Source organism: Anolis sagrei, chromosome X (genome assembly GCF_037176765.1).
Source record: "Anolis sagrei isolate rAnoSag1 chromosome X, rAnoSag1.mat, whole genome shotgun sequence".
Lineage (NCBI taxonomy): Eukaryota > Metazoa > Chordata > Lepidosauria > Squamata > Dactyloidae > Anolis > Anolis sagrei.
In genome coordinates, this window is record NC_090034.1 from 27328724 (window position 1) to 27344958 (window position 16235).

Sequence of the window (16235 nt, forward strand, 5' to 3'; positions counted from 1 at the left end):
GCTGGTCATTGCTGGAAGAGCACTTTGGTTTCCTTGATGTTCAGTGAGAGGCCCGGCTTCTCGTATGCTTCTGCAAAGGTATTTAGAGTGTCTTGTAGGTCTTCCTCTGAATGCACACAGACTACGTTATTATCAGCATATTGAAATTCTGTAACAGATGTTTATGTGACCTTGGTTTTGGCTTTCAGTCTCATGAGGTTAAATAGCTTGCTTTATTATTATTATTATTATTATTATTATTATTATTATTATTATTAGAAGGAGACAGTGTGATGCCATTGCCACATTGTTGGATTTGTAGGATGAAGCCCTGAGTTCAAAGTCCACCTCAGATGATCAGTTCATTGGGTTATAAATATTAATTCCTAATTGGTTCTATCATAAAAATGTAGAAAAAGTTTATGAAACCGCAAAAACTTGGTCTTTGCAGGAGGGACATCCTGCTATAGCACAGTGTGCTCTAGTTTTTCAAAGAGTATCTCATCAACGAGTCTCAATGAATTCAACTTCGTTTGTGGCAGCTACAAAAATGAAGTTTTTGGAGTAGAACAACTACTTTTAAAGTCAGGACCGCACAATTAAACAGGAAATAACTCTTTCAAACCAGGAACAGAATATTGATTGTTTCCTTAGTCCGGAGCAGGAGTGGGCCTCTTCCAAGCAAGTCCTTTAGCAGCTAGATTATATGTATACATTTAAATCAGGCATGGGCAAACTTTGGCCCACTGGGTGTTTTGGACCATAACTCCCACAATTCCTAACAGCCTCAGTCCTCTTCCTTTTCTCTTTCCTTTTCTGATTAAGCAGCTGAGGGGGGAAAGGAAGGCGCCTGAGGCTGTTAGGAATTTTGGGAGTTGAAGTTCAAACCACCTGGAGGAAGGGCTGAAGTTTGCCCATGCCTGATTTAAAGGTATGCGATGAAGCATTTCTCAGCTGTTTTAGGAGCATCTTTGAATGCAACCTGTAAGCATCTCATCCTTGGCTAGAGCCTTATTTGGCTGTCTCCTTGTGCCACTTCCTTCTCATTTCATTTTAAGATTGAATGTGTCTTCTTTTCTGCCTATTTTTTTAACTCAATAATTAGGGATCTTGCAACACTTTTCCTGACTTGGAGAGCTCTGTTCATTTGGGAAACTCCTAGGCAATGCGTTTTGTAGCCCCGGGGATGCTTTTTGTCCATGCAGAGCAGATTTCCTGGGACACGTGGCCTGGAAAAGAGCCCTGCGTTACTGAGGGTATTTGAGACTTGCAGCTTAGCTTGGGTTATCCTGCATCTATTTATAGATGCTCTTGCACCCAGCTTTCTTTCCCCCTAGGTAAAGCTTTTCTGAGCCCTGCTGGCAAGCTTCATGTCCCCCTCCTTGTAAAGCAACCCTTGCATGTTCAGCAATGGATCCAGGTTTCCTCTCTACAGGAGGGTTGCCCGGCAGGAACACATTTTGCCCTGGCAGAGCTGCTGGCCTGGCACGCAGCAGGCACCTCACTTTGCTCAATGGGCAGGGCGTCAATAAGGACAGCTGTTTTTCTTTCCCTTTCCATTTAGCAAGAAGAGTGAGAGGCTTTGTCTTCCTCATTTCGGCAGGAGCATTGTAGGAACCGTTTTTGGCTTAATGATCTCTCCAAAATTAGGGTGCGCATGAGATCCGCATGATACAGTCATCTTAGTGTTGAAGCTGCTTCAGGAGTTGCACCTGGAGTCTCTTTGAGCAACACCATCTCTCATTTTATGCTGTGTGCAATTCTGCGATTTGTAGTTTGGTGAGGCATCAGCATTCTTTGGCATGGAAGGCTCAATGCCTTGTCAAACTGCATCCCCCATGATTCCATAGCATTGAACCAAGGCAGTTAAAGTACATTCATTCTACATTCATGCACCCCAAGGTTTTCCTTTCCATCACTGGAATCTTTGGTATTCTAACACTTTTGTTAATGAAGGAGTTCTAATTAGGTAGCCAATGTAATGCACACCTTTTTTGGCCAAAAAGAGTACATTTTTTGCTGTTTCACATGACATTTCGCAGCAAATACTTTTCTGGTTTCAGAGTTTTGATAATTGAGGTTCACCTTGGATTTTAAGATTCAATAGTGCAATAGACTTGAGTCAGTATGGGTATTTTTATATGGCAGAGCAACAGTAGGCTCAAAAGACTTTCCTCGCCTTGGTTTTCTTGGTGAAAGCTGGGCTTCCTAATTACTTCCTTGTAAAAAAAAAAACAACCCTAAAAAAGCTTCAGAGCTTGCAAATGGCTTGTTAAAATCAATGTAATATTAAACTGTTGGTGGGGGAGAGATTTTAACGAAGTTGGTTTGCTAATTTGTTGAGACATTAAATGACTGAACATGGGCCATTATGAATTAAAGTAACAGGAATGATTAATTGCTACTTGAAAGTAATATCGTTGGCGTTGAACTGCTAAAAGGGTGGATTTTAACATTGTTGTTGAAAATATTAATGCCTTAGACACAGTAAGTTAATATTTGGTGAATGTTTTGCAATTTTTGCAAACACACATCTTGGTGAATATAAACCTGGACCTATCAACAATATAAAGCAGGCACCATTGTACAGCAAGTGGTTGTCTGAGCAAAAAGAGACAACATTTTTGCAAATCAGATGACTTGGACTGAAGCTGTCTGCAACTATGTCACAATTATAACCAAGTAGTGTGGCTTGGGTTTGCACTTTGGTGAGGTTCTCAGAATTAGAGAGCTCTATCTAGTGCATTCCCAAAGATATTCCCGATTCCACGGGACGAAGCCATGACCAGGTGGCAGTGAACCACTATGACCATGCAGCTGTGGTCAAGTCTACATAGGGACCACCAAATGCAGCACCCAAACACAAATCAAGGAACATGAAAGGCACTGCATACTACTTCAACCAGAGAAGTCAGCCATGACAGAGCACCTGATGAACCTAGCTGGACATAGCATAATTCAGTAGCTGCTAGCAATTACAGCATAATCTTTTTGTGTATCTAATCAATAGCAATATTTGTTAAGAATAAGAAGAATTGAATTCCGTGTGTAGAATTGCAGTCTTTCGTAATTGAGCCCTTCTCTGTGCATGCAGAGCAAGTAGACCGGTGAAAACAAGGTTGTGTTAATACTGTTCATAGGGCCACTTTTGAAAGGCAAGTTTCAATCCCTTCAATGCTGGTCATTGGGTTGTACATGGGACAGACAATTTGATTTCTGAAGCAATAAATTGTTTGTATACACTTGAGGTAAAGTGTGTGCTTCACTTTACCTTCCCTTAAATATCAGACCTTTGAGTCCGCTTTGGACAGGCCTGTAGCCAGGATTTTGTTTGGGGGGGGGGGGCTGAGTTTGAGTGAAAGAGGGTCTACCCTAGCAAACCTTTTGTATCGTTACCCCAATACCCCCATGCATATGGGATATATTGAGCATGGTGATAAGATCATGATATGAATAAACATAACAGTTTAAATAATGTACCAGTAAGGCCTTCTCGCGGACCACCATGAGAATTTCGGGGGTGGGGCTGAAGCCCCCCAAGCCCCCCCTCCCCCCGGCTACATGCCTGGTTTTGGAGTCATCCCATTCAACTTAGTGGGACGCTCTAAGGCTGCAAGTGGTCAAATTGGGATAGTCAGGACTTTGCCTCCTTTTGAAATTTGGGTCCCAGGGAAACCTGAGACCTTCTTCAGGCTTCTTTCAATTTCTAAATATGAAACAATTCCTTTCCGCCACCAGTAAATAAATCTTCTTCTTTTGCTAATGGAATGCAGGGAAATACTTCCTCATCCAAATGCCATGGCCCCTTCATATCCACTGGCATGTATTTGGAAGTCCCATTATCTATACAATGGCATGATAAAGTAGTGCCTCTATCAAACCAAGGTTTACCTTTGAGGTTTTAAAAAATATTTCCATGCTGCTGTGTATAGTCAAATCCATAGATACATGGTTCCACAGGAATCTGGCTTGCAATGTAACAATATTATGCCAGTCTATGATCACCACTCATCTCTGATTGTCATGAGGGCATCTAACAATACTTTTTGAGTTTGGTCCCACGATTTGTTTAATGTTGAGGTGTCAACGTGACAACTTGGCCTGTGCTCCCATCCTCAACCAACATGACAAGAGAAACAAACAGCTGGTTTGTTCTCTGTTTTGTTGAGGAACAAAACTTCAGGTCAGTGTCTGTGGTTAGTGTAGCTTCTCTTGTTGCATGGACCAGGCCCACTATGTGATTATTTTTTGTTATCATGCTCTGTACTACATGGCATAGATGTTTCAATTTTCCCCTCTCCCTATAGTTCATGCCTTTCTGTCTTATTTCTAAGTCCTGGTTATAGTTAAATAAGCTGAAGCCTAGTAATCCTTCTCCCATGCCTTTGGTTTTCCTTTGCTAATTGTTCACTTAATCTTGTCTTTTCCAGCCCTGCTCAACATAATAAAGGCTTCCTCTTCTGCTTAAAAAGAGGACGAGTATCTGTCCTTACATATCTGTCTAATCCTCAATGTTTCCTTTATCATCTAGGCAAAGAGGAGCCACATAGCACTGCTGTGTGGTCAGAATAGACAGCCGGTCGAGGAGCCTGGGCTGATGCTATAAAATGTTTATCGTGGGATAGAGGGACTCTCTAAGGGAAAGCATGGGATAAAGAGGGGGAAAGGGCTTTTTAATCAGCAGTGCTCTTCTTAGTACAATGCGAACACACTGGATGATAGGAAAACAGTTCCAAGAGGTGTACGCAACATGAGTGAAAGCTCGGTTGCCAATGGAAGTTCCTCTTCTTGTGAAGGCAATGCTTCCCTGTTCTTCCTTGCTGAGCAATCCCAGTATACTGGGGAATCTTCTCAATTTTTCTGAGGATTCTGGGGTGTCCTCCACGAAGTGCATCCACTTTGCATAGCCCGTGTGCAGGCCTGGTGAGAATTGTGTGAGTGTAGCCATTTCTTCCAAGCAACTATATCTTTCAGTCAGGTGGACATAAGAAAGTTAAGCAGTCTAGTTGAAAAGGCATTGAAGAGAATTTCAGCTTTACTTGATCTTCTTTCTGAACCAGATAGGGTTTTTAAAAAAGATATCCCAGGGTTGCCACAATATTCCATAGTTTGAAAAGGTCCATGTAGTAAGCTTCACAAGGAGCAAAGGCAGATAAGATGTCCCTCGGAATTTGGGGCTGTTTGTTTTATAGAGTGCAGCCAGTGGGAACTTCTTCCATATTCTAGGCCTCCTTCCACATATTTAAATGGGAAACTATGGTTGGCTTGCTTTGCACGACGTGTATGTCCTTCATACCATCTCTGTTTGAGCAAAATCTTAGAAATGTCATTTCATGGTTTTGAAGCATCGTTCCTTATTTCTTTCTTCCTTTTTCTCTTTCTCTCCTCTCCCCTTCCTCTTGTTCTGTGTTTTTGTTTCCTTCTGTTTCAACCAGCACTGGCCTCCTTTCCTCCAGTCTTGGGACCTTTCACGCCACTCCATGCTGCCGCTCCTCACCCTTTTGGGCAGTCTGCTCATACCGCCGGTGTGGACCTAGCCTGGGATAACTCTTGGCCTGGACAGGGTTGGGGGGAGCCATGGGCAGCTCGGCCTCGTCGCTGGCGGCCGAGACGGAGTCGGACCACGGTTTCACTGGCCCAAACTACCCAGGGCACCTGGCTGCCAGTTGGTATAGGAGCAGCCACAGTGGCCCTGTTTGGGAAAGTGCCCTTATCACACGGCAGCACCCGCAGCACGTGATGCCCCGGGCACGAAGGTAAGCAAGCGGCCGAAGGAACGTGGTCCCAAGTCCCCAGCTCTGTTTGAAAACTCCACTCACTTTATCTTAGCCACGTTGGCTCTTTAAAACGCAGATCGTTGTATCCATTCACACTTTCTGTGTCTGGTCTGATAGACTCATATGTGCAATATTAAAATTGGCTGCTTGACATACTAATTCAGACTTAACCAGTATTTCCAAGGCCTAAGGACCAAGATTCCCCTTTGGGAGTCAGCATTAAATTTTTAAAATCTTGGAAATGCTCTGAAGGCACCACATCTTGGGATCAAAGCAAAGTCAGCCAAAGTTGGGACTTGCATGTTTCAGGGGTTCTATGCAGTATTACAATTTCTGTTCTTGCAGAAGTGACTTTATTCATTCCAGTTTAGGAATCAGGTATCCAAAAACACAGTTGTAATACTCTTCTCCTTGAACAACAAAACACACAAGCTGCTGCACAAAAGCTGGCAACTTTGGCAGTAATTTTGGTGGTAGTCAGCCAAAAGATAATCAACATAAAACCTTACAGATCTCTCTGGTAAACTTTCTAAAATGGGATTTATAAAATGTTTTCGAAGATTTCAGTAAAAAGAGCAGTACACCAAAATGTGCCCCACAGTAATAACAACAACAACAACAACACTTTATTTATATTCTACCCTATCTCCCCAAGGGGACTCAGGGTACACTTACATGGCAAACACAGTACACTTACACGGCAAACATTCAATGCCGTTTTGGGTAGACAATACAGAGACAGACAGAACAGAAAGGAGTGTGTTGTGTCAACATCCAGCTTTTTTGTCGCCTTGGAAAGTTGTGCTCGAATCCAGCCACAGGGGGGTGCTGTTGCTCCATCCTCTATGATGAAGAACCATCAGGACTTCCTCCTTCCTTTTGGTCGCCGGGCATTTTCTGATCTTTTTTCTTTATGGTGTCATAAAATCCCCCCCCCCCCACTTGTTTTAGCAGTACCTAATTTCTCTAAGAACAGCTTAGGTCAACAATAAGCTGGGCTGACAGTTGGCAGCTCATGCTGACCAGGGCTTCTAACTGGCAACCTTTCAGTTGGTAGATCTTATCATTGCTGGTGATTTGCCAGCTGTGCTAAAGCCCGTCCCTAATGCTAAAGCCCAGTGCTAAAGCCAAGCCCTCAGTTTCCCTTATTACAGTGGCTTAACACTTTTACAAGTGGTTAGGCTAGAGGTGTATTAAATGGCAGGTAATTTCCAAATCCTGACAGCATGGGAGATTGCTGATCAACACCAGGTGCTATAGGCTCTATTTCAGAGGAAGGAGCTCACAAAATTGTCTCTCAGTATTCCTTGCCTATGAAAATCTAACAGAATTCTTGGGGGTTATCCTAAGTCAGGAGATGACTAGAAGACACATGCACACAGATTACGTTTTAAAGTGCTGCATCATTTCAGAATGTGTTTCAGATTTTTAGCCGGGCCCAACATGCAATGCTTTTGCAATCCCCTTCCAGCCAGATTGACAGCACCTCTATACATATCACCCCGTATTTGCTTGTTAGTGCCCATTTCATAATGTATGGCATCCTTGCAGCCAATTGCTGTAAAAGTGATGATAGTATCAACAGTGAAAGATTGTCAGGAACTCATGACACCTCCAGCTGTGTGGAGTATATGCAAACACAAACCTACCCTGCCGTGGTTGTGAGTGCACAGTCCCTAGAGTCTCGTGTAGGTGCCAAGAATCCTTTGACATGTGTTGATCGCCTCAGAGACTAGCAGCCAGCCTTGTTGTTGTTGTTTGCAGTCAAGCTCACTTTGACTGTATGATTGAGAGACATTCATGGGCTCCAGTGTCAAAAGCCCTGCTGTGTTTATTTCAACAGTCTTTTTCAAACTTCCTTGAATCCATCTGTAATGTCTTTCTCTTTTTCCTTCCACTTTATCAAAAATTCTTGAATTTTTCAGTGCGTCATGTAGTATCCTATTAGGTCCTAAGTACGATTCATGACTTTGAATTTGTCCACCTCTTATAAATGCTGCTTTGGTTACGTTTCAGTACCTCTGCTTGCTGTACTATTAACAAAATACTTCCCACTGCTTATAAACTACTATATGGATTGATTAGGGGAACCATGCATTTAATACTTTTTCTGCAGGCTGTGGCCAAAACAGAAGGCAAAGAAGTTTGCTCAATGAGGTGGAGGTTTCCGTGTTTATATTGCAAAGAAGGATATACCATCAGTATTAAATGACTGTTATTTATAATTCTTATTTTTTTCAAAAAGCTACATTGGCTCCCAGCTAGTTATCATTGCATCAATAGGTTTATTTATTTATTGTGTCAAAAGCCAATTGAGGGTACAGTTGTAATGAATTTAAAAACACAGACAAAGTTAAAACTTGGCATTATACTAAATGTCTTTTGATCAGTAGCTGGCCACTTGAACTGCCTCTGGTGTTGTTATAAGAAGGTCCTCGATTGTGCATGTGGTGGGGCTCAGACTGCATTGTAATAGGTGGTCTGTGGTTTGGTCTTCTCCACACTCGCATGGTGTGGACTCCACTTTTTAGCCCCATTTCTTAAGGTTGGCTCTGCATCTCGTGGTGCCAGAGCATAGTCTATTCAGCACCTTCCAAGTCACCCAGTCTTCTGTGCTCCCAGAAGGGAGTTTCCCATCTGGTATCAGCCATGGATTGAGGTTCTGGGTTTTGTCCTGCCGCTTTTGAACTCTCACTTGCTGAGATGTTCCTGCAAGTATCTCTGTAGATCTTAGAAAGGTATTTCTTGATATAAGGCATTGGCATGCTGTCTGATATCTGAACAAAGGATGGGCAGGAGATGTCACTGCCTTGGTCCTTTCATTATTGGCTGCTACTTTCCGGTGGATGCAGCATGCAACAAAGCATCAACAGGTGAACTTAAAAAATACTCAACAGGCACCTGCAGATTTGAGATGAGTTTGTCTTCATGTGTTGTACTCTCTTTTTCTTTTCTTTTTTGTTTCATAATGGAAATGTTTTAAATTGAATTCAATTGTATAAAACACTTCAATTGCATTTGAAGAATAGGTTTTATATATATTTATCTACATGTGTGTTTGATGAGGTCTGTTTTCATTTTGTAAGTTGTTTTAAGTCCCAACTTTGGGGAAAAGGCAGGGTATAAATAAGGAAATGCAATGAAATACACAAAACAAATAAAATCCTATCCCATATACATGGTGAAAGAGGAATATTGAATCAGTAACATTGCCTCCTTAACTCAGTTTATTTGCATGGAGACAGATCTACAGATTGTATAGAATACTCTCCAATAAAAAGCAGTCATTGACAGCAATTTGGGTTTAGGGCCGTAATGTTCAGTGATTACCTGGTTGACAACCCATTCCTTGATTCTAATTCCCAGAATCATGGAATGATTGGCTGAGAATTCTGGGTGTGGTTGTTCAGACAAGCTTTAGCTGGAGATTCTGCATTGAGCAATGGGTTTGGTTGCACATGATGGCCCGTGAGACCCCTTCCAACTCTATGTCATAACTCTTTGTAGCCATGTCATGTCATGAGGAACAACTGGAAACATATATTTCTTATGTATGTGCCAAATCTGTTTGCTAGGAAACGGTACAAGTTGAATTGCACCAGGATATTTGGGAAGGAAGGAAAAGACCCCTTTCTCACTGAACGGGGATGAGTTATTTATGATCCCAGGAGCAACTGGCGTGTAAGTCTTTATAAAGATAATTCTGGAGGGGCCTTCCAGTCTTGACAAAGAATGTCTTGTGCTGGCAATGCTGCTGCCTGTTAACGACGGAGTGCTTTTGCAAACGAAAAGGCTTCAATTGAATGAACAGTTAGTTGTGTTCCAGGAGTCCATGATTCAATTCTATGCTCCACCCGAGGTGTTTTGGCAAGGTGGAAAGTGACCCAGGCAAGGCAGATTTGCAGATAATTTACTCCTAAAAATAAGCCGCCAGAGCAATTTCCTGCTTTTTATTTAGATGTTGAACTTTGGCGAAGCTCTCAATTGAAAACAGCTGGTTCACACGGATGCCTGGTCCTCCCCCTGCTTCGCCCCGCAATTAGAATGTGCCATCTCAATTGAGGGCCTCCTGTCCTGCATTTAGCCCTTTATGTAGCAGATCGAGAGGTGTGCCACAGCATTTAGCGGTGCGCTAGCTAGGAGAAAGATGGGTGGGTAGCTGTGGCTAGTGGAAGCTGCCATGTTGTGTGCTAAGAATGTGGGAGCCTTTCATTCATGCTGTCTTTTTATAGCTTTTCCATGTTCTGAATGAGCGTGCCTTCCTTTCAGCCTGTGTGGAGGCTGCTGCCTATTTCAGAAGAGCAGCTTGCTTCTGTCTCCCATCCGCCTTGGCTTAGGAAACATTGGCTTTCTGATGTGTGCTTTGATATCTGTGCCTCCCGCTCTTCTTCTCGCCTGTTGCTTCAAACTCTGAAGAATTTGTTGTTTGCATCCTCCATGGGGACGTTCTTCAGGCAAACTAAATCCCACGGTTTAATCCCCACAGATCTTTTTCAGCTTGGTTTTCAAGTGTTTCAAGAATATTTATCCTATCAGAAGCGAATTAAGAATACAGTTATAATGTATAAAAACCACAAAGTTAAAACACTGGCATTATACTAGATTTCCTTTGACCAGAAGCTGGCCACTTGGAGCACCTCTGATATCGCTGTAAGATGGTCCTCCATTGTGCATGTGGCAGGGCTCAGGTTGCATTGTAGTAGGTGGTCTGTGGTTTGTTCTTCTCCATACTCGCATGTTGTAGACCCCACTTTGTAGCCCCGTTTCTTAAGGTTGGTTCTGCATTTCATGGTGCCAGGGTGCAGCCTCTTCAGTGCCTTCCAAGTCGGCCCATCTTCTGTATGCCCAGGAGGGAGTTTCTCATCTGATCTTAGCCATTGATTGAGGTTCCTGGTTTCAGCCTGCCACATTTGGACTCTCGCATGCTGAGGTGTTCCTCCATATCAAGCAAAAAGTGGATGCTAGAAATAACTATATGAAAACTGACTGGCACAACCTGGAGATCACAACCAGACACAGCGAAGACATCTGCCCTTGCGCTTTGCTACTCTGTTGCTAAATACGCATGCCCAGAGTGGAATACATCTCACCACATTAAAACAATGGATGTGGCTCTTAATGAGACATGCCACATTACCACAGGATGTCTGCACCCACTACTGGAAAAATTATACTGTTTATACTGTTTAGCCAGTATTGCACCACCATTGGGAAATAGCAGCCAGCCATAAAAGGACCAAATCAAGGACATCTCCGGTCCATCCTCTGTTCTGATATCAGCAAGCAGGCCAACGCCTTAAATCAAGAAATAGCTTTCTAAGATCTACTTCAGTGATGATGATGATGATGTTGATGTAACCAAGTCGTTTCTCAAAATTTTTCTGAGTTGCAGATAACCCTCTTTTAGTTCTCTGTTTGTTGCGTTCTCCATATCACATTTTGTTTTTTGTACAATCTTTTACAACCTGCTGTAGCAGAAAGTACAAAAAGGTGAAGAGGGGACAAATTCTCCAGGGACAAACCTTAGAATAGCAAAGACTGATATGGGAAAGTCATAAAGTATATGCCATGAGAGCCAAAAAGCAAGGTGCATGTGGCAGAAATCTAGAAGATTAGTTCTTTGTGCTCATAACCATCTTGGACTCTATTAAGATCTTTATTTAGCAATTCCACATACCTAGTTTTGTGCAATTAATGACACTGATGTTGAGGTGGTACATTGTAAGACAGAAGAGCTTGGAATACACATTATTAGTTGTTTGTCTTTCATGGGAGCAGCAATTTGTTTTATTTTATTTATATCTCACCATTTTACAATATGGGGCCACAAACTAGCTAACAGCATAGTGATTAATGCATATTAATGCAGATAATACAATTTTCTAATGGAAGAGAATGGGTTAGATGCTCGTTGCTGTGCAGAGATAGAGAGATGGAACATTCGTGCATTACCTAAAATTGGCTACTCCTGTGACATGAATTTTACATCCATCTATGCCTGAGGCAAGGCCAGCGATGACAGGGAGATTTAATGCCTTCTGAGTTACATTTTTCAGAACTGCCTTGTGCGTTCATATGTGTATCCATTATATTTGCAGCTTGAACAAGCCCAGGGTTGCGGATGTACGGTATCCTCACAAAATAGTGCCAATGGGTTGGTTTGAATATCTAACTGGAAGCATGGAAAGCCAGATTCAAATTCTCACTCATATATGAAACTCAGTGTGCTATCTTAGGAATTCCCTTTCTTCCCTTTCTTTCTCTCTCTCATTCTGTCTTATGGAGTGATTGCGCGGAAATGGTTATGTAGTCATTCTGAAGCTTTTGAAAGAAGGGCAGGCTAAAAATTTAATTTAAAAATTGGCATCCTTTTAGTTACACCGAGGAACGCAAGTTGCCTAGTAAGCAGAAATTTCAGCAGAGATCTCTCTGTCACTAATATGATATTCTGTCAGTCCTATCAGAAACTGGGGGGCATTGGTAGACATTCTTTTCTGTGAGGTTTTGCTTCTACCTTTGCTTCAGGTATTCTATATACTCAGGGCTCCATGTGCACTGTGAAACATAGATCATCTACAAATGTCACTCTCAACTTCTGGAACAATTCCATCAGTGTTCCCTTTGAAGAATCCTGCAAATTCTGGAAAGAAGACAGGTAGAGAAACGTCAGTATTCTGGAAGAAGCAAGGACCATCAGCATTGAAGCCAACCTCTTAGCTAGACCAAATGCCATGTTGTCTGAAAGCAGTTACTTTACTTTCAGCCCAAGAACAGAAAATGGAATGTCGCTGGACAGCAAAAGAGATAAAAAGATGGTCTTAAAGCTAACCTTAAACAATGTGGAACAAACACTGAGAGAGAACTGGGAAGCCCTGTCCCTTGAGTGTCAAACTGGAGGCCAGGTGTGACCAGCAGTGCTATGGATTTTCAAGAGGCACCAATGGAGGGCGAAGGGGAGGGGAACGTGCCAAGAGGAAGAAGGCACATCAAGCCAACCTTTGTTGGGATCACTTTCCATCTGGAAATGTATGTCCTCACTGTGAAAGTAAGACAATGTGGATCCAGAATAGGTCTCAACAGTTGCCTATGGACCCACCACCAAAGTTCTACCCTTGGAAGACATACTAAGCCACAGGTGATATTCTGTAACACACGCACATGACTTGCTGTTCTTGAGCTTCCCCCCATGGTTTCTTTTTCCCTGTTGCATATTGGGTGCACAAAAAAGATTTCCTGACAAAGCCCTGAGATAATCTTTTGATGCCTGTTATGATCATGCCAACTTCCTCTTTACAATAGTTTTAAGGATTGACTGAAGAAAGGTGGCAAGTCAAACTGCCTAGGAGAAACAGCCTGATCATCATGAGACTATCAAAAAGGACAGAGTAAAAAGAAAGTGCAAGAAAGAGCAAGGAATGGAAAATAATAATAATGTATAATATATTACATTAATTTCCAAGGTGTGCTTATCCAAGACCATCTTATATGGAAAGGTGTGAGAAGGTTGGAGAAGAATGATTTGTGTATTCCCAGCAAAAGGCTGGAGATCAAGTAACTGTGGAGAGAGGAAAAATTCAGAACTTTCAGTGGAATTGATGGCATCCCTTTAATAATTTGCCTTCTTTGATTTTTTTTTAGGATCTAGTGCATTGGTTCTCAGCTTGTGGGTCCCCAGGGTTTTTTCCTATAATGCCCACAAATCCCAGCCAGTTATCAGCTGTTAGGATGTTGAAGGCCAAAACATGTGACGACCCAGAGGTTGAGAACCTCTGATCTAGTGTGAATCATATGAACTATATTTTCCCATCCCAGTTTTAGAAGTAATCCAGAAGCTGAAGCATGGTTCCAAAAAGCTTTTATTGTCCTATGTGCTTCCAAGTTTCCTGTGGCTCCAGGTGAATTTCATAAGGTTTTCATGGGCATGGAATACTCAGAAGTGGTTCTGCTGGTCCATTCCATTTAAGAATACCTGGTATTCATTGGCAGTCTTTCATCTGAACTGGAACCAGGGCTGGTCCTGCCTAGCTTCCAGAATCAGGTGGGAGCTGGTATCTTTAGGATATTTAGGCCAATAAAGGCTCTGATTAAGAGCGGCAAAATTATCAAAAATTAACAAACTTACGAGTTTCCCTGAACTTTTTGCTCCACTGAATGCTGATCTTTATCGGACAAGGTGATAGAAGGTAGTGTTCCAATCTGTGGTGCATAAGGATGCGTTCACTTTGCATTTTGAGCTATGTGAGCTGGTGACGTGTATACAATCATTTCACTTCATTTGATCAAGGTATATAAATAATTCTTCTGTTCCTGTACATGAGAGAATCAGGGAATCTTTGTGGAAGATTTTACATCTCTCTTTGCATTTGTTAACTTAGCTTTTGAGTGCTGTTTCCAAAGAGCTCGTGCCTGATCTTATTGCTCTAGTCTAGAGGCCACCTGAGGCTGCAGATAGACTTGGCTTTTCCAGTCAGTCTCTTATCATAGAAGCCAGCCTAAGAGTCAGTCTGCAAGTGGGGGAAATGCATTGTTTTCCCAAGGATTCATTAGACCAGCATTGTGTTTTGATCCCCAGGTGAAGCTTGATAAAGGTAGAATATGCCTTCCATTTTTATGTTACGCTAGGATAACGCGTGTGCCGGCACATTGTTGGGAAGTCATCTCTATGTTAGCTCAGAGACCGTGCTAGAAACTAATTGTAAGCCAGGGAGTAATGGCTAATTTGCATACTTGCAGCTACATCATTTGCATGGATGCGGCATCATCTTGCCCCTGCTGCTGGCACACTGCGTGGCTTAGCTGGTGCTGCTCATCCAAAACATGGCCTGAAAGTGGAGGCATACGTAGTAAGGAATACATTCTGAGACAATTTTCTATTTAAAGTCGTAAGTTTGCAGTTGAACCTCATATTAAAATAATAGAATCCTAGAGTTGGAAGAGACCCCAAAGGCCATCCAGCCCAACCCTCTTTGGCCATGCAGGAAAAGCATAATCCAAATGGAACCAAGGTGGTCAGTTGCAAGATTCACACCTAGCCCAACTTACAAAAGCCCTTTGTCTCACCCTGGTAATTCCACAGATATATAAACCCCTTTTTTCCCAGTTCCAGCAGACCTCACCTCTGAGGATGCTTGCCATAGATGCAGGCGAAACGTCAGGAGAAATGCCTCTAGAACATGGCCATATAGCCCGAAAAAACCCACAAGAACTGAATGGAACCAAATGCTTGTGTCCCCAATTTTGAATGACTCAGAACATTCTTCCCAGTGAACCAGAGGCAGTGATCTTCTCATACATCTATTCTGAAAAAGGATATGCCAAGATGTAAAATGTTTGAATTAACCTTTCAAAACCCTTAATAGAAGAAGATGTTATTTGTTTTCTTGCTTTGTTTCTTCAAATTTTCGGAGAAGAAACGTGCAAAAAGCCCTAGATTTCTACTGTCTTCCTAGTTTCTAAACTTTAGGACTTTCAGTTCTCAGATTTCTAAACATGTCAAACTTGTAAGTGCTAGAGGTCTCTCCTGCATTTTTAAAAGAGCATTTCAGACAATAGGAAAAGAGGGAATCTGTGTTTTGTTTTGTTGGCTGTTTCTCCCTTTGATTTTTCAGGCACCTTACTTCTGGTTTCCTTCATGCCTGGTTAGGTATGTGGTTTCTCTTCAAGGTGTTTTGCCTTTAGCCTTATTCCTCCTGAGTGAATTGCTTGGCCCCTTTATCTGGCTTTCAGTTTGTTTGCCTTAAATGGTACAAAGCTGGGTACGTGCTCCGAGTCAGGGAGTCCTATCATTGAGCCCATCAGGAACATTTTCCACCAGGTGTTCGAATGTTTAGGTGAACCAAGTCAGCAGGTAGACCAAGATGTAAAATGGGCACAAAGGGATCCTTGCAGGGTCCTTAGAATGCATGGCAATTGACCAATGCTCCCCGCAACGAATTAAGTGAGCGTTGGGGAAGGGATGATTATCTGAATTAAGTTCAACACAATGAATTAGGTAGCTCTGAGTAATGCTGCGGGTCCTCTATTAGTAATAATGCCAGAAGTGAGGGTAAAAAGTGAGATACTCTGGTTCACTGTTTGGAGCTACAGGTGCAATAATAGTCTGCACAGTGTTTTATCTCATGCATTAGCTGTTTAATGTCCATATGGCATACATTTTCAATCTTTCTGTGCAAGGGGAAATTCATTCTGCTATGCCCTGTTCCTGGTTCCTTCTCATATGATCTGCAATAATGTCCTTGGCGTTTGGTACATCATAAGGTGCATAAAGGTCGCATGAAGTGCTAGGCAAACTTTGTAGACTCTTTGTTCACCATGTATAGAGAGTGCTCTCTGCAAAATATCAACGGGTCCCCATGCACTGTACGTTGCACTGTGTAACAGGTAAAATTGGACAAGTTTTTTTTTTTAAAAAAAAACAAACAAACAGAAGCTTTATTTCCATTACTGGCTAGTATTTCTAGCTTACAGAGTTCTACATGC

General features: G+C 42.2%; 1 protein-coding gene across 4 annotated transcripts in view; it reads left to right on the top strand.

The window, feature by feature from the left end:
• Positions 1 to 16235, top strand: part of CAPN15 (calpain 15) — a 131725-nt gene that overhangs the window by 31493 nt on the left and 83997 nt on the right. For 2 of the 4 annotated variants that reach the window (XM_067461202.1, XM_060786223.2), the window contains exon 2: positions 5415 to 5735. The exons of the other annotated variants lie outside the window; for them this stretch is intronic. In XM_067461202.1, the coding sequence (XP_067317303.1) occupies positions 5557 to 5735 (179 nt within the window). In that variant the 5' untranslated portion in view covers positions 5415 to 5556. The remainder of the gene's footprint in view (positions 1 to 5414; positions 5736 to 16235) is intronic. 4 annotated transcript variants of the gene reach the window in all.